The sequence below is a fragment of the Daphnia magna genome, linkage group LG4 (genome assembly GCF_020631705.1).
Source record: "Daphnia magna isolate NIES linkage group LG4, ASM2063170v1.1, whole genome shotgun sequence".
Lineage (NCBI taxonomy): Eukaryota > Metazoa > Arthropoda > Branchiopoda > Diplostraca > Daphniidae > Daphnia > Daphnia magna.
In genome coordinates this window covers 7077777-7102301 of record NC_059185.1, presented here as the reverse complement: position 1 = coordinate 7102301, position 24525 = coordinate 7077777, and the positions used below count along the sequence as shown (strand labels likewise).

General features: G+C 41.4%; 1 protein-coding gene across 1 annotated transcript; it reads right to left on the bottom strand.

The window, feature by feature from the left end:
• Window positions 1-17129: 17129 nt before the first annotated feature.
• LOC123471261 lies at window positions 17130-18054 on the bottom strand. Its single transcript, XM_045172363.1, has 3 exons — window positions 17979-18054; window positions 17473-17734; window positions 17130-17274 (listed from the first exon to the last, which is right to left on the bottom strand). The coding sequence occupies exons 1-3, from the start codon at window positions 18052-18054 to the stop codon at window positions 17130-17132; spliced, it is 483 nt and encodes a 160-aa protein (XP_045028298.1).
• Between the last annotated feature and the right edge of the window lie 6471 nt (window positions 18055-24525).

Here is a 24525-nt window from a genome sequence, read left to right as displayed (position 1 = left end):
AAGGTTAAATATCTGCATTCAGCTTCCTGTCCAAACTCTTGAAGTCTATCTAAAAGAAGATAATGTTATTAGTTTTTTTTAAAGAGAGAGACATTATTTATGAATTTACCTAAAAAATACCATTGATTGGGATGTGGGTTCCCTACGTTAAATGATCGATGATTCACCTCCATCTGATTGTTTGTTTGATTGGTGTCCATATTAACGCAGAATCTCTGCGGCCAAATGCGCTCCATCCAAAAAGAGCGGATATAATGCACAAATGGGTGGACCCGTACTCTACTTACCGCGTCAATTGCGCCATTTACTTCTTTGGCACAGTTCCGCAGTTTCTATTCCGAATAAAATCATCAATCGTAAAATTTGAATTCAAGAAATTTTAGATACGACCTCGTAGCCATTCCAGGCATCATTTGGGTGGAGAAGGGCAATTGCATTCGCCACTTTCACCAGTCGTTTGATCTGGTTGTTTACCTTGTAACTTTTGGCTAAACCTAGATAGCAGGTGTACCTATATTTGGCCTTCAAATGAAAGAAATATTGTCACACGAGTTGTATTGGAACCAGAACAAACGAATACAACAAGTGATGACTTAAATTCTAAACAATGGTTTAACTCAAACAAAAGGGATAACCATTACCAAAAGTTGGAGAAGCGTCTGAAGACCTCTTGGGAAACCAGGGAACTCCTCCTACGGAGCCCAGCTCCGGGAGCTCACCCGATGGAGACTCATCTAACGCAGATTCGAGGCAGCGTTTTATACCGTGGCACGAATTACTCCCCTTCCGGACTGCGTATCTGTGTATCTTTCTTAGAGCGGACTTCTCCTGATAATTTCTTCACCACGATCGCAGCGTTGTCCAAGGAGCGGATGACTCATCTCTGTGAAGAGATACCCAATCTCCTTTTTCACCCGCGACAATATGGAACTGCACCTAAAATCGGCATAAAGTAGAATTTTGACATCTTAACTCTGTAGTAAAAGAATACTATATATATATTAGAATACTATATGTATATACCAGAGTAATAGAATATTATGTATAATATATATAGTATTTTATTAATCTGGTAAAACTGTAAGAAAAAAAAACAAAGGGTTTCTAAGAATTCGGCAACTCCGGTTGATGCCGCAAAAAGTGGATTTCTATAATTTCGTTTTTTAACCACCTGTAAAATCGTTGGATAAAAGGAAAAAAATTGGAAAATTAGGCTACAGGTAGAGCTGACGTAGCTCTTTTTTTAAGCCCTTTTGCGTCTTCGTAGCCCTAGCTGTTTGCCCAAAAAAAAGCCAAAGTGACGTCATTTGCATAAGGTCCTCTCGGCTTTCTAAAGACTTTTTCATCGAATTTTTACACACTCTTCCCATTAAAATAAAATTCTGTAAAAAATTGGGGACGTTCTCCCTATTTATGACAACGTACACAACAAAAAATAATACTATTTGGGTGAAAATTGTAGCACTGAGAGAACCGCAAAAACGGCGTTTTTGCATAAGGTTTTCTCAGGTTTCCAAAGACTTCTGGTAGGTACTGTATGCATTACAGGCCATTACACCTTACTATCTTAACGACAAATTTTCGTCCGTTTGGATGGATCAGAGCCTATACCTTACACCTTAAGTAAATTACGTAAGGTCGTAAGGCGTAAAATGAGTCCTCTTCTAGATATATGTACAAAAGTGTTTCCGTGGTGTAATAGTTATCACACTAGACTTTGACTCTGATAATTTGAGTTCTATTCTCAGTTAAACGTTAAGTTTTGGCCTCTTTGTCCTTAAAAGACTATTCGTAGTTGATAATAAGTAACGATGAAGATTTTTACGGCTTTGATGTTTTATATGGTAGCCGGAGAAATAGGCCCCGACGTTGGGGTCCCAACCGTTCGGGTGAAACCTACCAGGTTAACGGTTCAGATCGGATCGGTTCAGATGCGGACCCGGGTTTAACCGAATCGAAAAATTACGGGTTGATCCGGATAGCTAACCGGTTCAAACGGGTTCTGGAAACAGCGCATAAATACCTTCGGGCAATACCGTAAGGTATGATTGCGCATTGCGTAGGTGGATCTTTCGTGCGTTTAAAAATACATTAATTAGGAATGCTAGTCAATGCCGTACTTATTGCAGACGCTTGTTTACAGCTTAACACGGTTTTTTCCACCGACAAGTGTTCTAGTGTAACAGTTTTTCTTTTGAGGCAAGCGAACAAAATTCGACTTTTGAACCTACTTCTGTCACTCTACTGTTTTTCAGTACGTATCATAACTCCTAATTTTGAGAAAATTTATGTTGCTGTTATTTTAGTATAGACAGTTTTGTTGGCCCATTAATCTCTGAAATACTTGTTAGGCTATACAATAAGACGATGTCTGCTAATGACACATCTAGCTCTCGCAGTCATCGTTCAAAATACTGGGATCATTTCACGGAATATTTGGAAGGCGGTTTGAAAAGAGCCAAGTGTAATTACTGCGAAAAAAACTATAAGAAGGATGGAACAGGAAACATGAAAAATCATTTGTGCATTAAGCATCCAGAAAAACTTATAACAGATGTATCTCATGGAAACGAGACAGTTGATAACACCCTAGCGCGTACGCCGTTCATTAAAATTGTTAACTTTAGTCAGAATTTGATGATGAAAAGGCTCGCAATCTGTTTTTAGCTTTCATTGTGGGGAACAGCCATCCATTTACACTGATAGAAGAAACTTATTTTCGCATGTTCATGCAATATGTTTGTCCGAAGTTCACTCTAGTCTGTGCAACCACTGTAACAAACTGGATTGCCGAAGCATATGTAACCAGCAAAAATAAGTTTCGTTCCTATTTGAAAAACAATGTTCGCGGTAAAATTTCCTTTACCACTGACTTATGGACTTCTCCCAATAATTTAAGTATTATGACCATAACTGGAGCTTGGATTGATCGTTATACTGGCGTTATACGTCAAGCCATACTTGGTTTCAGAGAAGTTGAAGTGGAACATTCTGGGGCAAATATATTTCAAGTTGCAATAGAGATTTAAAGAATTCGACTTGGAAAAAAAGGTGGGTTTTTTAATATAATAATGATTCTTGCACATCTTATGAAATGAAATTTTTAGATATTTTGTATTACCACTGACAACGCAAGCAGCAATTCCACATTTGTCCAATGTCTTACTGATTATTGTGACAGCAATGGTCTAGATTTCAAATTGGATAACTGGATCAGATGCTTGGCTCACGTAATAAACCTTTCTGTAAAAGAAGCTCTTAAAAATTTCAAGCCACTGTTAGCAAAGGTATTAAGAATATTTACTTATTGGAAAGCAAAAGATCTTAAATTTTGCATGAAAATTGTTACAGCTCCGTAAACTTGTGAAAGCGGTACGCGCCTCTCCCCAACGGCTGAAAACATTTAAGGAATTCTGTGGAACTGACAACAATGTTGATAAACTTGTACCCATATTAGATGTCGATACTCGTTGGAGTTCCTCTTTTGAAATGATTGAACGGGCGCTGAAGATCAAAACCGCTTTAGATAGTTTGACGAACTCAGAGCGTGATTTAAGAAGACTAGAATTGGAAGATGAGGAATGGACACTGTTAATTGAAATTCAGTCTTTCCTTAAGCCGTTTGCTGAAATTACTAGAGTAACTGAAGGATCAACTTACCGTACTCTGGTGTTTGCTGTGCCTCTTTATAACAGTCTTATGATTGTCTTTGACGGTTACGAAGAAGACAAAGACGATTTTGTTCATGATTTTCGTATCATTGATGCAGCGAGATCTGCCAATTTAAAGCTGAAAACCTACTACAACAAGACAACTAGTATTTATTTAATAGCCACAATTCTTGATCCTAGATTAAAACTTGAGTCTTTCAAGGACAACCAGTGGGATTCTGAAATCCAAGACCGTTTGCTGCCAATGTAAGAAACTTTAATAACATTTCCTTACTAGGAATGTTAAAATGTTTTGAATGTATATAGGATAAAAGAATCTTGGGCAGATTATCGGCCGAGAATAACCATGACCCTTTCCGCAAATAGAAGGCCAGACGACTCTATAACGTCAGCTATTTATAAAAAACGTCGCGTAACATGCCAATTAGAAGATCACTTAGCTATGGAAACCGAGAGTGGAGAATGTGATATTTTGAAGTTTTGGCAAATCCACGCTAAAAGATGGCCGGAGTTATCAAACATGGCGTTTGATTTTCTCCCTATTTCTGCAATTAGTGCAGCCAGTGAACGCTCATTTAGTGGCGGGAAGGATCTTATATACGATGCGCGAAACAAACTAAGCCCTGAGTCAATTGAGATGTCTATTTGCCTTAGAAGTTTGATGAAGGGGGGTTTTATAGCCCTATGAAATACACTCTTATCAAAAAATCAAATTTTTCAGCATTAAAAAATTCGAACCGCTAAACCGCGGTTGCTCGGTTTCCGGTTCGGTTCGGATCGGGTTTACAACGGATCGGATACGGATCAATTTGGATGACTAAAATACCCGATCCCAACCGGACGGTTGGGATCCCTACCCCGACGAAATAGGCCCGGCAAATAGGACCGGACGAAATAGGACCATACGAAATATGCTCACTTAAAATTTTTTTTTAAAGTGGTCCTTTTTATTCGTCAAAGTGGGCCTATTCCTCCTTTTATTTCTAAGTTCCAAAAGGAACTCTGAAACAAATTCAATAAAATTTCCAACCTAATTTCTATGAGGGAATAAGCGGGTTGAATCGCAATGGTACCGTCACCCTTTATATACTTTGCCGTAGCTAAAACCATGATGAGTGAAATTAACACATTGCCGTCTCGTTATTCAAATGTTAGTTAACCGATTTCCGTCTTTATTTTTTCATGAACCTATTCCCCTTTATCTTAATTATAAAGTTCATTTGTTACAAATGTCGTTTTCACTTCACAACTATCGATAATTTGAAAATGAAAAAATTTCCCTGCTTGCTTCGCCTTTTTTTTCCTCCGTAGCTCGACCCCCCTTCAGTGGCTCAGCCTTGAACGCATCTCCCCCCTTTGGCGGCTCAGCCTTGAACGCGTCTCCCCTTTCTACCGATGCCAATGCCAGTGCTCGGGTGAAGTAGGAAATGAAACATATTTGATAAAATAACTCTTTCGGATGTATTTAAAACATTTTCATAAATAATTTAATGTTTTTAAATCACGAAACGAAAATTACTTTTGAGTTTTACGGGGCTGACGCGCTGCCCAAGTCGGCAAGCAGGCCAGAAGGGTGGTCGAGCCCGGGACTTCCCGCACCCGTGGGAGAGGGGTCAGTGCAGGGGGGTTTACCTGGACCATACCATACGCTCCCATGTTTTATTTTTTGCTTTCATGTCAACGGGTGGTTTAATGGTCAGGAAATCGGGCTGGCAATAGAAAGAACCGGTGTAAGAATCTCGGACAAGTCAAAATAAAAATTTCAGAAAACTTACTTTGGAAAATAAATTGCACAACAGCATCAAGCACTACAATACTAAGCGGCTACATGTTGCATTAAATAAATCACCGGTTGGGCTTTACACGACGCTCGTCGTTTAAAACATTTTCATAAATTATCAAATTTTTTTAAAGCACGAAGCGAAAATTACTATAGATGGAAATCTTAGACAACTGGACTTTGGTATTCAAAACTGTATTGTAATTTTCGCTTCGTGATTCAACCCGCTTATTCTTTCATAGAGATTAGGTTAGAAATATTATTGAATTTGTTTTAAAATTCGTTTTTTGAACTTAGAAAAAAAGGAGAAATAGGCCCACTTTGACGGAGAAATGGACCACTTAAAAAAATTGTTATAAGTGGGCCTATTTTGTAGGGTCCTATTTCGTCCGGTTCTATTTGCCGGCCCTATTTCGTCAGGGCCTATTTTGACTGGCCCTATATCTCCGCCAATCTTTTATATGATAGTTAACAGTCTTACTGGTCTAGCAGTATGACACTTGTTTCGGGTGTAAGTGATCACGGGCTTAATTCCCGGATGGACCTACAATAATTTATTTAAACTGGTGGATGTACCAGTGATATTTTGGCTGTTTCTTTAAGGTTGCTTTTCTTCTTCTTTTTCTTCTTCTTCTTCAACATCATCTTCTTCTTCTTCTTTTTCTTCTTTTGAGAAGAAGAGAGAAAGAGATTTTTTTTATGTTCTCATCAGATCATATCCGATATCAATTACAAACCAAGAAATTTTTCTGCTTGCTCACACACTGCTTTTTTCTGCTTAAACACAACTGCAACGTCGACACTCCACACTCGTCACACTCATGACACTTGAAATGAGAAATTGGCAATGTTGCGAAAGGCGCAATTTTCAAAAAGTCTGATTTTTCTCAAATAAATAAATAAAATTCTAGTTTAACCTAACTCCGGTTGTTTCGGTCCCTAAAAATCGGGAATTAAATGATGCTTCAATTCATTCACTTTCCTAACATATTAACTAAAAATTAAAAATACTAAAAATAGAAAATCGGGGATTTTGATATCTCCCTGAGAACTCGCTAGCGAACCTGGTAGGGAATCTTTGATCTTCTTTCTTTACACCCGTCGCCCCCCCCCCCCAGTGACAGGGATGGGGCAAAATGGTTTCCGTGGTGGAGACCGACCCTTCGGTGGAATCGTGATCCAATTTTTTCTGTATCTAATTGTAGTGCTTCTGCCGAAATGTTGGTGCTTTCTTTTGATTTGTGTGTGTTTCATTGTTTACGTTTATTGTTTATTTTTTGTTCATTTATTTGGTTTTTTGGTGAGTTGCATTTGTGTTTTTATTATTTCAAAAAATCTATATTTGTATGTTTCAATAGAATTAACTTTTTTGTGAAAAATCAAGTTGCTATATTTGATTTCTTTAGACACATGAAACAAATTTGACATTAGAAGAAAGAATATTTTATTAGTTGGTAGGAAATATTAATGAATTTGTTACTGTTGCGAGATAGAAAAAAACAGGTATTTTTAGTTCGAAAATATGTATTTTGGCCGAGAAAAAGATTTAGGATGAGTTACTGCATTAAATCGTTAAGTGGGAAATGAACCTCCGCTTCTTGCGGAGTATCCTTCCGGCTCATGAGACTGACAGAGGAGCTTGATGCTGTTGTTTGAAATTGGCTGCATCCATTTCGATTTCTTCATTATTCTCCAGATCGATCTCGTTCGGGGGGTCCTGCTGTGTTCCGTGTGCCTCTTCCGCCGCTAAGGTGTGTTCTTCTTCGTCTTCCACGTTCTGATATTCGCTACCGTCGGGACACCAATACATCTGCTGGCGCAAAAAAAACCTTGAATTTGGCTACTATACGCATTAAATCGCCACCAGAGTAGTTTCTTTCGGTTACATGGAAGGTCTTCTACGACGTAACAAGTTGCTGAAACTCTTTGGTGAATTTGGTACGGCCCAAAAAAACGACGATCAAACTTTTTCGTCTTGCCCTTAGTTTTTTGTCGTCTCGCAATCAGAACTAATTCTCCGGGTAGTAGAATAGGATCCGGCTTACGAAAACGATCTGAGTACCTTTTTATTTTCCGTTGACGGATGATACTGTGGCGGCGAGCGACCTTTCTCCAACGGGAACCTGTGCGCATTCGTTCATCGTGAGATTGTGGTGTTGTTGGGGGCCACGGGAAAGTTGATTTGATTGGCATGACTGCTGGTCTCGCATAGACTAATTCGAATGGGGTGGTTTCTGTAGTAGACTGTTTTGCGGTATTAATTGAGAACACTGCCCTTCCGATCCTCTGGTCCCAATCACCGTGGTTTAAATCTACGTATACGGTTAATGTCGAAGCTATTGAGCTATTTATCTTTTCAGGGAGGCCATTCGTCTCGAGGTGTTCTGCTGAGGCTTGAACGTGGCGAATAGTCCAATGGTCGCAAAAATTGGCAAACGCTTATGATGTAAAGGGTCAGAGTTTCCCTGCTGGCAATCCTATTCGGAGCTTGAAGGCTTGGCAAAAAACGTAGTTTTTTGTGGACGCCGTAATTCCTTTCCACCAGAATCGTTGTCGTATTCGGACTAGAGTTTTTTCGTTCCCCTTTATGTCCTCCGTCGGGGGATCGTGACACTGTTCCAAAATGTCTTATCTTATAATGGATGGCACTCCTAGCAGAAACGGGCGTCCGCTCCCCACATTTTTTTTCGTATAGTACGCCTTCATGTAATGTGAATGGTGTGGCTTGAAGAGGAGAAAATGTGTTGGGAAAGCTCTGTAAGGCCAATACAATCTGCTGGATTTCTTTATCAGCGTGCTGTAAGAATCCGATTTCTTTACACGAATATCCACCGGTTCCTACGGCCGCTATCACATCTCCCATCAGTTCATTTTCGTTTGTTGGCCTTGCTGGTGCTCTGGATAAGGTGTCTGCCACTACATTTGCTGTCCCCCGAAGGTGAGGAATGTTTAGCTTGTGTTCCTGGAGCGTCGTAATCCACCTCGCGAATTTCCCGTTAACGTCTTTTCTCTTCAACAGCCAACAGAGATCGCTGCTGTCCGTATTAACGGTGAGAGGCCACCCATATACGTAGTGGCAAATTTTTCCCAGTGCCCACACTAGCTCCAAACATTCTATTTCGTTAGCGTGGTAGTTTTGCTTGGATTTGCCCAGTTTGCGGCTAATATATGTCACCGGTTTGCATACTCATCTTTGTTTAGTAGCAAGACGGCTCCAATTCCTTTCAAGCTGGCATCTGTCTGCAGTTCCAGCTTAGAAATCCCAACTTCGCACACTATTACGGGTGCCGTGACGAGTTTCTCCTTTAATTCTGCCATGGCTTAATCATGGACTTCCGACCAATCCGCTCGGACGTCAGAATTTTTCTTCAATAACCCACGAAGAGTTCTTGCTGTTTCCGGAAAACCTTCCATAAAATTTTGGTAGTAGGATGCCATGCCTAAAAATGCTATTAACTGCGTGATGTTGTGAGGTCGAGGAAAGTTCGTTATCGCATCGGTTTTGTTAGGATCGGGGCTAACCTTCCTGGTCGACTACATGCCCTTAATGGACTATCCTTTGAGCTCTATTTACACTTATTAAAGAATTCAAAACAAGGTTTGCTTTACCGAGGGTCTTACCGAGAATTTTATCGAGGCGGCTTTGATGTTCAGGAAAAGTAGATCCAAACAGCAATATGTCGTCCATATAACAGAGACACTTGGTCAATTTGAGGCCATCTAAAACCCAATCCATAAGGAGCTGGAAACTCGGGGGGGGGGGATCCACACAGACCGAACGGAATTCGTAGAGGCCATCCGGTGTTACAAACGCTGTTTTTGACTGATGCTCTTCCGCTACGGCCATTTGCCAAACCACTTTCCAAATCGAGGCTACTAAAGTATCTTGCCCCGGTAAGTCGTCCTAAGACGTCTTCAATTTGGGGTAACGGGTAAGATTCTCGCTCCGTCACTGCGTTGAGCCGCCGATAATACACACAGAAGTGGACTCCGCCATTCTAGGAGCTAATAGATGGTCGAACGATTGCGTCATCTATCATTTGTTGGACATGACTGTTGATAACCTTCCTCTCTGCTACTGAGACTCGGTAAGGTAGGCAATGCACTGGCTTAGCTGCTCCGGTTTCGATGTAGTGCTTGCAAGGTGGGTTTCTCCTTTCTTAAGACAAAAACAGCAAGGATGGGTCTTTAACATTTCTTAAAGTTCTTCTGCCTGTGACGGCGAGAGATTCGAGTCGATGACGCCGCTTCCTAAGCTGTCCTTTTCCTCTAAAGAGTTTTCATTCTCCAGTAGATTTTCGGTAGCGTTCTCCATAAACTCTCCGTCTTCCGCCAATGCGCAGATTTCGTTTTCTTCAATAGACAAGGCCTTCAGAATTCCTTTCATCGCACGTCGACCAATAAAGTGGGGGTTGGTGTTGATAATTGGCACACTTATTTCGCCCTTTTCTGCCTTTAAAACGCAGTTAGGCGATAACCAGCCGCCTTTTGCCCCTACTGCACCCACCATAGTTATAAACCATAGCTCGTGGTTCTGCTGTGGCACTTTACACTTAACGAAACAGACCGTTCCAGGCGGAATTTTCTTCGAGCGCAAAGCTTTTAAACTGAAATCTGGCTTGCTTCTAGTGCCTACCGTATCTTCGGCTATGATGGCCCCAATGTTCTTAAATTCTTCAACGGCCATTCCATACCGGTTCGACGTTTCTTCTCTTGTTTTTGACTGAATTTCCGCTTGTTGCGGCAATTTGGAATTTTCCTTCACATCTTGTACACCTGTGACAGAATCTGGGATCACGTTCAGCATTATTACTGTGGCTACACCTTCCACTCCTCTTACATTAGCTGCACTTCCAACGATCCATTCGACACCGAGTACCACAGGGTTTAACATTTTCATCATAACTGCTACACGGGGGAGATCGACCACGATTCCCCGGTACCTCACAGTAAGAGACACCTCTCCGACCACGTTTCGATCGTAGTTCCGTCAATAAAGCGATACTTTGAAGGTGGGTGAACTTCGAAACATGAACGATTTAACAACAATTCTTCACTAATGGCACTATTTTTAGCACCGGAGTCTACCAAAGCTCTTAGTTCACCAATACGGAACACGTCGGCGTGGATGAATGGGTTGTTTATGGACGTGGCAGTGCGGGGACCATAATAACATTCAATGCCGGTCCTGCCCCAATGGTCCGGCTGACTCGTTTCCCGAGGTTTTTGACGGCTTAGACCAGCGAGGGTTTGGGAATTGACAGTCGCGTGAAATGTGGCCGAGCCCATTGCAGTTATAACACTGAACTTCACTTCTTGTACCGAATGGTCGGCGATCAAAGGTCGCGTGCTTGGGTACTTTTCTCAGGTCCAGGGGATAACGGATGGCCTGCAGCTCGGGTTAGGATAGCTTCTTTGTTTGTCAGCGCCTCTAACGAACGGGAACAAGAATCGGGCCTAGTTGTGGTGGTTTCTTCTGTACTTGGGATCGGACAAGGTTGCCCTTCTGTGGTACTAATGCTCTCGAGGCGTCAGAGCTCTACTAGAAAGCCGTTCACTGAAACCGGTGGGTTTCCCATCATGACGGACACGTGGGCCAGATGGAGCAGATTCCTAATCAAGTACGGGATCAGCTCAGCGTACGGTAGCGAGGTGGAGCGTCGACGCCACAATTAGATTTTTTCCAAAACATATACTGATCCGGCTTCGCCTGGCTGTTGCTTCCTGCCTTCGGCTAGCGCTTGCCATTGACCCTCGGTCAATTGAACTTCGAATGCTCCGCGCAACTAACGAATCCAGTCTGCCCATAGTGGTATGTTAATACCAATTTCCTCCTGCCAAGTGATTGCTTGGCCGAAAAACGAGCTTATAGCTGCTCTCCGCGTATCACCGTTGTTGGCCAACGCCTTTCTATTGACCGCCTGTCGCCATTCTTGGAACGATTCAGCTACTGACCCGGAATACTTTACCTCTTCATCTAGAATAACTCGGACTGCTGCGACGGGAGCTATAGCTGGGGCCACAGCGGGTACTATTGCAGGAGCCATCGCGGGTGGAGCCAAAAAACGATTTTTCAATGCTGTAAGAAGGTCTGGCTGTTGTTGAAACTGCTGCTGCTGAAGCTGTTGATTGGCAGCCAAGGCGGCTAATGCAGCGTTTAGGGCGTTGGGATCCACATTTAATGGTGGGATGGCCAGATCGACTTCTCTCTCGGCGTCTAAGAACTCCTCTGCGCGTCTATTATTACAACGATCAGCGAAACATAAACTTTGGTCACTGCATGGTTGGTTTTCCCTTGCGCAAACGCACCTCATGCACAACCCTATGCCCCAGTAACAATGAAGAGGCATTTACTAAAGTTTTCAAAGAATTGACCAACCAGCCGCAGCCTAGGATAAATCGTCTGTAACATGTGGTTAAATAAGGGGTCACTCCAGCTTTTCGCTATCGTCGATTCGTTATTTCTAGGAAATACTCTTTCTCGCCACAATTCTTCTTCAGTTCGTTGTAGACGGGACCTCCCTGTGCCTCGGCTAAATTTCGTTTCCGTTCACGGTTGACCGGGTTTTCCTTTCGAGCAACTTTGTTAGAATTTCCTAGCCTTTTCTCCGCGTGTTGATCCGCTTGGAGCAATTTGCTGATGTTGCTATTAAATCTGCGGGGCATAAAGAAATTTAACTCGCTAGACTAACCCGTCGAGAATAATTCGATACCGCTGATAAGAGTTGATTCAGGGAAGCGAATTAAGACTGATACAAAAATGGCGACGGCGTGGTTCCGTAGCCTCCCGGGTAAGACAAGGGACGGCCGCGTGTCGAACACGTGGCAGAAACTGCTATTTGACCGATGCAAATGCGATTTTACAATGACCTACGCAAGGCCGCGATGCGATTTCTTTTTCAAAACGAGTTAATCGAGACGAAACGCTACGATTTCATAACAGGTTTCACAATACAACCGATACGACGAGAGTTGAAGGACAAAACTTACGACGGACGACACTCGACACTTGGAAAAGCCACCTTAGAGTATCTCGCCGCTGCCACCAAATTTTGCGAGATACAGAAAAAACAAGTGTTTTTAGTTCGAGAATATGTATGTTGGCCGACGCCAACACGTTCGCTCTACACTCGAGCGTTCTCCGTTCCGAACTGCCTCGCTCTTTCATTTCCGAGATAAAAGAGGCACCGGGGTTTTTTTAAGACAAATACGGACATGAAAAAAAATGGGGATTAGAATGGAGGAGGGGGCGCTGTTGCCAGACAATTGTCCAACATTACCGTTCAATGACTTTTATTTAGGTTTAGTGAAATGCATAAATTTCTTACAGTGTTACTCAGGCAAAGCTTTAAATTTGCATTCAGTGTGTTGGCATATCCATTGTGGTATTATTAAAAAACTTAACACACTTATCAAACAGGTAATTTATTTCCCAAAATTTTTATATTATAGCCCTGGCATCACTCTTTTATGTTCCCTTTTCCAGATATCGGAATCTGGTTTGAAAACGGGACAACAACCAACAATTAAATTGTCAGTTGAAAGCAACCTTCCAAGCCTACCATAAACAACTAAGGACACACCTTTCAAAGCTAATTGGGTATTTTTCAATTACTTAAGTATTTAAACAATAAAATAATCAAAACAATTTGTTCTTATCACTCTTCACTCATTGTATTTGTTTTATGTTGTATTTGAATAAGACACTTGCTTCTTACTCTTTAAAATACACTGAGTTTTTCTTTAAAATGTGCTTGTGTTTACATACATTCTTGGTAATTAAAAACGTTGGAATAATAATAAGTAAAAGTACGAATTCAAATTCGAATTACGTGCGTAATCAAAATGTCCGCCGCAATGGATTACCTTCTTTATCAAATAGTGTAATTGCCAACGTGGATGGAAAACGCAGCAAACACGCTGAATGCAAATTTAAAGTTTTGCCTGAGTAACACTGTAAGACGTTTATTCATTTCATCAAACCTAAATAAAATTCGTTGAATGGTAAGAAATTTATTAATATTACCTATCAATTAATAAAATATTCTTACTCCAAATTTTAAATTGTTTCGTGTTTCTAAAGAAATTGTTGAATTGTAATCATAAACGGTGAATACTGTTTATCCTACACCCTTTTGTTTTCGTCTGGTACTGAGAGTGCTAGATTTTCTGAGAAAACAAAAGACTAAGTAAACGGTGGTCTGGTGTCAAGTGTGTGTTTTGCTTGGACGTTGTAATTCAGTCTTGAAGATCAAGAGCGTCTGGAATATTCTATCGAATTCTGCTAGTGAATTTTGTGTTGTCTACGTGTAAGTATAAAGATATTCGTTGTAATAAATGAATGAAAAACTGATTCCTCGTTTATATTTTAACAGGTTATGGGCAGGTTGTTGAAATAAACGAGATGGCCGATCCTTAAGCTCATGAGGGCATTCGAGATAATGTAGGGGAGAGCGGGGTTGGATGGGACAAAAAAATTAACACTGAGTGTAAATTCCTATATCTTTTTAAATATACAGAATTAAGAAAATGTTTTAAATGAACATTAAAGGCATTTATTTAATCTTTCTAAATCTTTTTTTTTAATTTAATTTATCTTTAAAAATGCATAAGCGGGAATGTTAAGAATGAAGTGACTTCGTTTATAAAAATCACTTTTTACACGGGGTTGCTTGGGACACTCTTCTTAATGTTAGTTTTTGTGCATAAAATGACGAAAAAATAACAAAACTGGTATACCCATTTGGTGCGAAATTCCATTTTCTTTGCAACCATCTACATATCACGCACGAAAAACACATTTTACGTTTAGAAATCTTAAAAAACAAAATTGTTTCTCAAAAACGAGAAATTTTCAATCGATAGCTGGCTTCTAATAATCAATTCATTACTTATAAATAATCAATGTGTTAAATATTCGTATCGATAAATGTCAAAGTTATGGCTGCTAGATTTTCAATGTTTTCACTTGTTGCCTGTAATAGGCCTATCAGGTAAACAATTGTAATTCGAGAAAATGTAGCATAGTGGTTCAAATAATCTAAGTTTTTAGTAATAATTTCAATCAATATTATTCCTATATTTTGTATGTATAGTGAAATGCCGCGTACTTTTAAAAGAAAAACCGAGTTCGATCCAGTAAGTGTTAGTAAAAAAAAAGGTTTTGCTTAAAAAAAAGACAAGTGGGTTAAGTCTAAGGAAGGTAGCAGCATGGTATAATAGGTTAAGGTACTTTCACTGCGAGAGGATTGAGTACCCTAGCGATGTCTTCGATTTCAGGCACGTAGGTGGTGCTGATTGAAGGAGCAGGCCGGATTTACATTGTAGGTATAGGGGAAAAGATTGTTTTATTCCTGAATTGTTTTTAAAACCTTTTATTCGGTGAGTGTCGTATTTCTTATTTTGTAGATTTTACTGGCAGAAATACATCCATGTTAAATTTGCGTTAGCCACACCTATATAACTATTTTTAAAAAATTATAAACTTTCGCTTCCGCGGCGCGCCAAATATTTTGGTAACTGTGGAAACAAAGCAGACGAAACATTTTTAACGATGTAAACAAAGTTTGGTAACTACGAAACGATTGTGCTCCATTCCATTACACAATTGGATTACAAAAAGTCAACTGTCATGCAGCTGCCTAATAATTGAAATGGAAACAAACCTACTGCGTTATTCTAAGGTAACAAAAAAGTAGTTATAAGAAAACTGTTTATTTAAACGTAGACGCGTACATTTCTTTGTATTAACTGAGTTATTATTGTAAAAACAATGTTTGCTTTGCATTACGTTACACTTTACATTGACATTACAAAAAACAGAAACTAAGACATTACTTTTGCGTGCTTGCGTAACGACTTAGATTTGCATTGCTGATTGTACGACCTTACCCATTTTTTTGTTTCCAAATAGTTTCTGATGATAAGATACTCCAATACTAATTTTCCAACAAGTTCGCTGCGATGTAGTTCACAGAAAACTTCAATGTTAAATTTTTTTTTCTTCGCTAAGCAACCCAGTGTATCCATTGTACGCTCAAACCAATCAAGGATGTTTAAGCTCCCAACGTTGACCTATTTAGAAAAGTGCCAATTATTAGTAAAATATTTAAAGTAATCTTTTTTGAAAATGTACCTCTTCACGGTATACATCTTCAACAATGACAAACAAGTTGAACATTTCTTTTGTGCAATATTTTAAGCCTCCACGATCTTTACGCTTGGTCGCAACAGCTTCGTAGAAATCATCGGGTAATAGTGCAAATGATGTTTCAAGGGTATTTCTGCAATCTTGACATTTAAAAAAAAATATCCGGGAGTACAGGACATACCCACACAGGTTGTACACCATGTGTTTCTTGATATTGGCCATCATCAAATCCTCTTCAGATGGAGGTTCTTTTTCCATTAGTAGGGCTTCTTCTTCGGTGAGGAAACAAAAATGTTTCAAATTCATGGTTTGTGGATCAGTTGTTAACTCCATCTCATTTTCAGGGTCGCGATCGATAAGCTTTTCAAAAATTCTTGTTGCCATATACGGAGAAATGATGCCTTCTTCCTTTCAGTCTTGCATTTTCCTAAGAGACAGTCTTTGTAAGATACCAGCAACTGAAGTTGCTCTCTTTGATCGACATTCCCGCTGGTAACAGCATCCCTTGTAGGAAAATAGATGCAAAAGAGACGGTACAGTTGCATGAAAGAGTGTATGGTGGGATGCTCATTTGATCCACCGGCATTTCGAATGATGCAAAAAAATCGCTAAATTATTAAGATATTTCATTACAACGCCCTTTATGTATAGATCTCATGTTTGCTAACCTCCACGCAATCCTGATTAAATTTCCCTATCAGAACAAAATCATAGCTATCGTTTAAAAGATCTTCAGTTAAAGCGATGATGCTATGCAGGGTTAGTCGAAGCGCCTCAAGAGTAGTTTGCGACATGAAGGGTATTTTTTTTTTTTTTTTATTAAAGGCGTAGCTCCCACCGGGAGTATTGCCATTTTGTATTTAAAGCGAGGTCGATCTTGAATAAAATTACAGATGAAGATGAATGTGAGTGAATAGGAGTTCAGGTGGTAGATGCAGTGACTTAATTCGACAATTTTCGCGAATGCGGATACAACATGTCGTGACGCATAGGTGAATAGGCATAGCTTCACACTGAATGTGTCAGAAACCAGAATGTTCTCATCTGTCGCACGAAGCTAGTTTGAAAACATACGGATCCGCCCAGCCCGAATGAACGCGGAGGAGCGAAAAAACTCTCAAACATCAAGATGTTACAGGCCTCACGACAGTCAAAACTGGTACTAATCTCATCCGTCACACATTGTGCGGTCGATTACCCAGTCCTTGCTGACACGGCGATACCAACCATAAATAAGCAAATAAGTATACTATAAACAGAAACCGGAGGAATCTCATCCGTCGCACAGGGCGAGGTCGAAACCAACCTGGTCTGATAGCAGGGAAACAGATGCAGAGTAGGAAAAAGGGAAAGTTCGAACAGCAATAAAGGGTCTTTGGCCTCACGACAGCCGAAGCTGGGAAGAGTCTCATCCGTCATTACATGGTGCGGTCGATCTCCCAGCTCCTGCCGACACGGCGTACAAGACATAGGGACGTATTATCAAGGGGTTATACATTCAACAGAAATACAAATAATTGTGGGTGTGTTAAGTCTTCCTGAGTCTTTTGGTCGCAGAGATGTATCGCACCATTGCTGTCCAAACGGCCCGGTGCGTAGGGATGATGTCGAGTGAGGGGGGCCAGGGTATCTCGCAATCACTACACGCTGCAGAGAAGCTGATCCTAGGTTGGCTGAATAAAATGCAATAAAATAGAAAGTGCTCTATTGACTCATGGGGCTCACCACAGGAGCAGGCGGGAGAAGGACGAAATTTAAAGCGGTATTGGTGAGAGTTGAGTGCGGAGTGGCCGGACAGGATCTGAGAGAGCTGGCAGTTCAGCTGTGCAGAGAGAAGCATTGAGGCCGACTGCACGGTAGGAAAGAATGACCTGGTCGTCGTAGCGTTTAACCCGGAAGCCCACTCTCGTTCATGAAGAGACTTGATGAGCATGGACGCTACCGCACTAGCTACCTCTTTCGGCTGATGCAACTCAATAACGGGGTGACGTATATCTGAGGATTCACAGATCACCCGAGTCAGGCAAAGACCGTACGATGACGAGAGGTCCTGAGCTACGTAAAACGATGTATTGTGGCGAATTGGGACCATGGAATCCAGACAGTTTAGCTGAAGGCTAGAGACTAGTTTGCCTAGAATAAGAAAACTAAGCAGTTTAGTGGAAGGAGAGAGGATTTCCACATGTTCATGTGACTGTAGCGCTCGAGCAGTGAGCACAAGGGCCCGATGCATAGCGAATAGGTTTGTCATATTATCACTTGTGAAGACAGGGAGAGCACCAGAGTCAAGGTCAACAACATTCTTGTGATTAGCAGAGATAATAGCAAACCGAGGAATGCCGGCAGATCGGGCTGTTGTAACAAAGATGCGTGCAACCTGGGCTGAGGCTGGATGGAGAGAACATCCCTGATTGAGCTGAATTGGCTTGGGAAGACAAACCCAAGGTGGCCATCTAGGAGGGAGAGGAGAAGGACTATTGCCTCCCGGCGTCGGCAGTAACAAGACGTCTGGAAAGTATTTGCCCAGCCATTTTTTAGTGGAGCACGAGAAGTTCGCATAATTACTAGTCGAAAGACGGAGGTACGCAGTTTTCATCACAGTAAAATCAATTGGGTCCACATTGGCAAGGACCAACAGGGCATCAGTAGAGGTAGTTTTAAAAGATTTGGTTCTGGCTATTGCAAACACTCTTTGGAATGAGCGTACACATTTCACTCCTTTTTTTGTGGCCAGAAAAGGGGCCCATAGGGAGCACCCATACAGAGGAATGGGTTCGACTGCAGAGAGGTATAGGTATCGGAGACGCCTGTCATCGTATCCCCATGTTGCCCTGAGGTATGACCTCAATAAGAAAAAAGCCTTTTTTGCGGCCGCAATTTTCCTTGCTACATTTAGCGACCACTTTAAACGTGCATCGAGAGTCAAACCAAGGAAAACCGTGGAGAGGGAGGGGCCTATACGAGTTTCGTTAATAGAGAGATGAAGATCAGACCAATCAACAGATTTTTTTGATATTAACATGAACACCGATTTTGGAGCACTCAATGACATTTTGTTTTGTACGCACCAGTTGAGGACTTGATTACACATAAGTTGGAGGTTGAGAGTCGCTATAGCTGGATCTTTGTGCGATGTGGCTAAGGTGAGGTCATCTGCAAAGCCTACTATGGCGAACGGAAAATCAAAGCTTAGTCTCAAGACGTCGTCAATAAGGACGGACCACAGAAAGGGAGATAGAACTCCACCCTGAGGGCAGCCTAAATTAATATTAACGCTGGCTGATGACCCGTTATGGGAGAGAAGAGCCAGTCTGTTTGATAGGAAGGAAGACACAAGTTTGACCAGGTAAGTCGGACACTTGCGCCGGGCAAGAGCCGCTAGAATTGCAGGGTGCCAGGCAGCGTCAAAAGCGCTTTTAATATCTAAAAAGGCGGAAGCAGTGGTACGCTTGCTGAGCATACCTGCTTCACAAAACGTTACGAGTGCATGACCTGCCGATTCTGTTGACCTTCCTGAAGTAAAACCATGCTGGTTGGGACTAAGCCAGTTGGCTGACGATGAATGCCATTGGAACCTATTCAGAATTATCTTTTCGAGCACCTTAGCAAGATTGTTCACTAGACTAATGGGGCGAAAACTGCCTAGAGCATCGTATGATGGTTTGTTTGGCTTACCAATTATGAGGACTTTAGAAGTTTTCCAGGCCTGGGGAAAGAACTGAAGACGAACGCATTCTCTTACAATGAAGAGTAAATGAGCCTTTAATACAGGGAAACATTCCTTGATAATAGTAGCCGACAGACCATCGGATCCGGGGGCCGCTTTGTAGTTGATTGAATCCAATGCGGCGTCCAGTTCTTCCACAGTGACAGGAGGGCCTTCAATTACGGAGGGGACCGAAACTACATTGTCAACAAAGGACTCCACCAGTAGGTGAGATGGAAGGGACAAGGGCTCTTTAGGAAAGAAGTGCAAGGCACACTGCTTTAGAATCAAGTTCGCATCGCTCACCGTCGAGCCATTTACAACTAGCGCGTTCGGGAGACTAATGCCCTGAGTTTTACCCGATAATACTTTTAGAGCAGAATGAAGATCGTTACTGTCGAGGTTTGCTTTGCATAAGAGATTCCAAGAAGCTCTCTTGGCGCGTCGCAACTCTCTCTGATAAATAGCCTTAGAGGCTGAAAAAATGGCCCTGTTTTCCTCTGTTCTCAAGGCAGACCAGCCTTTGAAGGCCTGTCTGGCCCTATGTCTCAGAGCGCATAGCTCCTGGTTCCACCAAAGCATACCCCGCGACTGACGCGAGCGTTGGTTGCTCCTTGATTCACACGCTGCCACAAAAACGACGTCAGTCAATTCGGTCACTAAGGAATCTATCTGCTGCTCCGATGCTACTAACGGTATCACTATTCTACCAATTGTAGCTGCCACTTTTAGGCGCAATTCCGCCGTGTTGATACAAGAAATGTGAGGGATTCTCGGAGACCGACTGTCAACAGATCTAATCGGAGTGACAGAGGGGCGACCGATCTCAAAATATATGATTGGGTGGTCGGAGAACGATGGGATGGATGGAAAAAACCAACGAGACAGACCAATATTGCCACCTATGGCCGTTATGTCCATGAACGTAGTGCCACCTGGAACGAAATTCAGCTCCGCTAAGCTGCAATTGGCCAATCTTAAACTAGCTTCAGACAAGAATAACTCGAACGCAACGCCTTTCTGATCAGTTGCCGGAGAGTTCCAGAGTCTGTTATTGGCGTTGGAGTCGGCAGACAACACTGTGAGTGGGGTAATCAAAGGGGTCAATTCAATTTGCAGAGCAGCCATGAAATCAGGGATAGATGGACGGAGATAGACCGAGATGAAGCGGACAGAACCTTTAGACGAATGCAGGTCAACCACTGCAATGTGATTACTAACACATCTTGACACTGCACGACAAGAAGTAGCCAACGAAAGTTTAACCAATATGGCCGCACCATAAGCATGGTCGGAGCCAAGAGCGTGGAACGCTACGTAACCCTGGGGAATATCAGACAGAGTGGGTGTGGGTGTGAAGAGCGCATAAGGCTCTTGAATAAAAATGACATCGACACTGTTCTCTAGGATAACCTGAGAGAGGGAGGCCGTGGCCAGCTTAGAATGCCGGAGGTTTATTTGAAGACACTTGAATATTGGTTGAGTCTGGAGACGTAAAGAGGAATTGGGGCCGCTCATAGTTGGTTAGATGAGTTGTATTTTACGAAGTTCGCAACCGCAATTTTATGAGCCGCACACACATAAGAACCAGCTGCATGATTCAGGGAACAAGAAGCGCATTTCAGGCTGGGGTGGGAGACATTGCAAGTCTGCGTGGCATGCGCTTGGCTGCATTTACCACATGTAACTGGATTGGTACAAAACCTGGCTAAGTGCCCATAGCCTTGGCATCGATTGCAGAATCTGACCTCTTTATTGTAGTCTACTTCAATGACGGCATGTGACAAATTGTCTAATTTTAAGCGTCCCTGTTCCAGATAACTATCACGGGTATCTTTGCAGAGTAAGCTTACTCTGACTAACGAGAACTCGGCACGATTGAAAAGGATTCTGACATTAGCAATTTTACCTTTCAGTAATGGATTCTCGGAATTTAGCTTGTTTATGAGATTGCAACTTTGCTTGGTTCTAGCATTAAATAAGTCAGCGCTGCTGATTGATCCATCTTCTCTAATCATACTGAGCCCGGGCACACCGTTCAGCCTTAGAATGGCCGGGTAACATTTCACCGGGGCATGTACATTCTGAAAAACCTTTTCTGCTTCCGGACAGTCCAGGAGATCTCGGGCTTTGTCACGGTTAGCTTCGTCCCTAAAGATTAGCTTTACTGAGTTTCCGCTGTGTCGGATCAACTGTTGTACGACAGGTCCCCCTTTATCCTCCTCTAGACCGAGCAAGCTATCCACAGAACTTTCCGTGATCGATTTAACGGAGATCGTATCCCTGACTCTAGCAATCAAAAATGGTTTTACCGGTATGATAGCAGAAGGTTTTTTAATCGGAGGCGGAGCCAACGGGCCAGACGCAATTGACGAGGACTGATTGACGTAATTTAACTGAGCAGAGGGCGATGGGACGTGAATTGGGACTCGGCTTGATCCACCCACAGTGAGTTAAAAAAGTTTAATGTCTTTATCGGCGAGAGCAAGTTTGACACGCACGAGTTCTTTTTCCATATCGGGTAACAATGGATGAGAGTTCCTGGCAATGGACAACTCGCTCTCTAAGACACTAATTTTTTCTCTAAGCCGGGACATACTCTCATCAACTTTGGAATCATTTTCACGGAGATTGCAAATAAGAGTTCTAAACACCTCAATTTGATTGACTCTCTCCATGACCATGAAGTCCTCTATGTCAAGACCGAAAGTCTCGTTGAAAGCAAACGCCAACTCTTCTCCCTTAGAGTGTTTCGGACGATTATTATAAGACAGAGGGGAAATTACATTGGCAGCACGTTTGACGCCACCTGACTTGGGAGTTACTTTTGTTCTATCTCTACAGTTTGGGCAATACTTGAACCTTTTGTTAATGGGAACAAACATGATCTTGCACTCCTCATTGTGGCAATTGATTGACTGGCTAATCGACTGGCTCAGATTGCTGACAGAGTCACGAACGGAGTCACCGTCCGAGCTATCCGGCATCTTTGCCTTTGGCTTATACTAGTAAGCCAGGAAGAGCAAACAACAAATACAACAAGCCTAACAGAAGAGAAGAGCAGGTGAGAGGGGTTCCGGGGCAATCCGCAAAAGGAAAACAGTTCCCACTGCTCGATATACACAAACTGTGTTTTGCTCCGATAGGGCCTCAAAACATGCAAATAAAGAAAAGAAAAGAAAGGATGCAGTTAGCACAAGCCAAAACAATCAATAAGCAATCAATAACATGAAGGGTATAAGTTTAAGTTCCGCTGAAATTGTCTCCGTCATCTCTATTGCATCTAACGTTTCTTCAAGGATCTTTTGAAAAAGGAAAAAAAAATTTAAAATGAAAAACGTTGCATTAAAAGAAAACAATCCTACACCTACCTTTTTTTTGGCGGGCCAGTTTGATTTGTTGATAGATTCACTTCGACATCGTCCATTCATGGCGTCAAATGCGTTATTCAACATTCGGACCATTTTTATCGTTGGTTTAGTATCCTTAAACGATTAAAGTTTGAGGTCATCAGCAAAGTATTCAAATGCGCACGCCAGAGATTCCGAAAGTAACTGCAGAATCAAACCGTGTAATTAACAAAAGAAGTTAAATAATTGGTTATGTAATACCTGAGTGCATAACTTTACTGTCATTTTTTGCCAGGTATTTTGGTAAATGTGTGCATATGATAGTTTCGGACACATTCCTGAGCAAAATTGCGCTTCAGTACTATACAGGTTCTTGAAATGATCGAACTGTACATGTTCTCCTTGAAACTGTAATGTTTACAAATACTTAAAAATGTTACACGGTGTTTCTGTGAAATATTTTGTAAAACTATGTACCTGTACATATTTGTGTTTGAATATGTGATTCCGAATACACTTCATTATGTGCGGAACATCAAAGAGGAAGTAAATCTTTTCGTCTGGTTCCATAGGATGTAGAATGTAATTGGTGACATCATTCATTTTTCCAGATATACCAAATAACGTATGGACACCTTTATTTGTTTGGTGACCATCGCAAACAACATTTGTCACAATTGCACCTTTCTTTTGAAAAGCACTTACAGCCTTTACAACAATGTTCTGAATAACCATTGCATTTGCTGCACCGCTTGTTGCAAACACAGCAATAGGTTGTACCCATTTTGATCTGTAACATCTGAACATGAACACAAGGGCATGATCTGCGAGTTTGTCACTTTTGTTAGTTATCATGTTATCTCCATAATCAACTAGGCCATCGAATTTCATTTTTTGCTTGCAAAATTTAACCGCCTTTTTCACGGACATCTCGTCCCATACTAACGAACCCTTTCTAAGGTATTTGGCTTTACTTGCTAGATTACGCCCAATTGCATCGATGGAGAATTCGTTGATTCCAAAAGTGCCAGGAATACCACGGATGAGTCTCTGGATGGTGCTGTAAGATGGTAAAGGAAGGATTCCATTACTACCATTTCCCCTTAGATGATCATATGCCTTTGGACTTTTCACTCGCAGCAACAAGCAGTGTAACAACTACTCTGTATCATACCGTATTCCTCTTTTGTCTTTACACGCAGATTTCCTAAGGATTGCTTTGATTACCATTCGTTCCTGGAGAAAATAGAAATACAGAGAGTTGCTGATAATGTATTTCATTAAAACAGGAAGTTTCTTTGAAACAAAATTACATGATTTTAAGAATGTTTCATTTACTCATTTGGAATGTAAAATTGAAAAAGGAATTTAAATATACCAATAATAAGATTGCTTCAGATGGCGAGTGTCAGAATGGGTATACTAATAACTAAAACTAGCAAAGCGAAGTATTGTAATACATGAAACTACCGCAAATAAAAAAAATGAAATGTTTTAAAAATCAATCAATAATAAGATTGCTTCATATAGCGAATGTCAAAATGTGAATACTAACAACTAAAAATAATAAAGATAAGTACTTTTCTAGTCTACATGCAACTATCGCAAATAGGGAAGCAGTAAAATGTTTTTACACCTGAGGTTCTAGAGTCTGGATGTATCCTTCGAAAGCTTCCTGTGAGTTAACAATTACTTTCGACCGCAGCTCGTGAAGTTCTTGTTTCGCCCTCTAAAGTTAAAATAATAAATTTTTATGACGAGTTTGTGGATTAAACGTTGCAAATTAATAACGTTTAACATGGCCGATTTCCGTGTTGCTGTCCTTTGTGCCTTGTTTTTTGCCTTTCTACATTTCAGTAGTTTGTTGC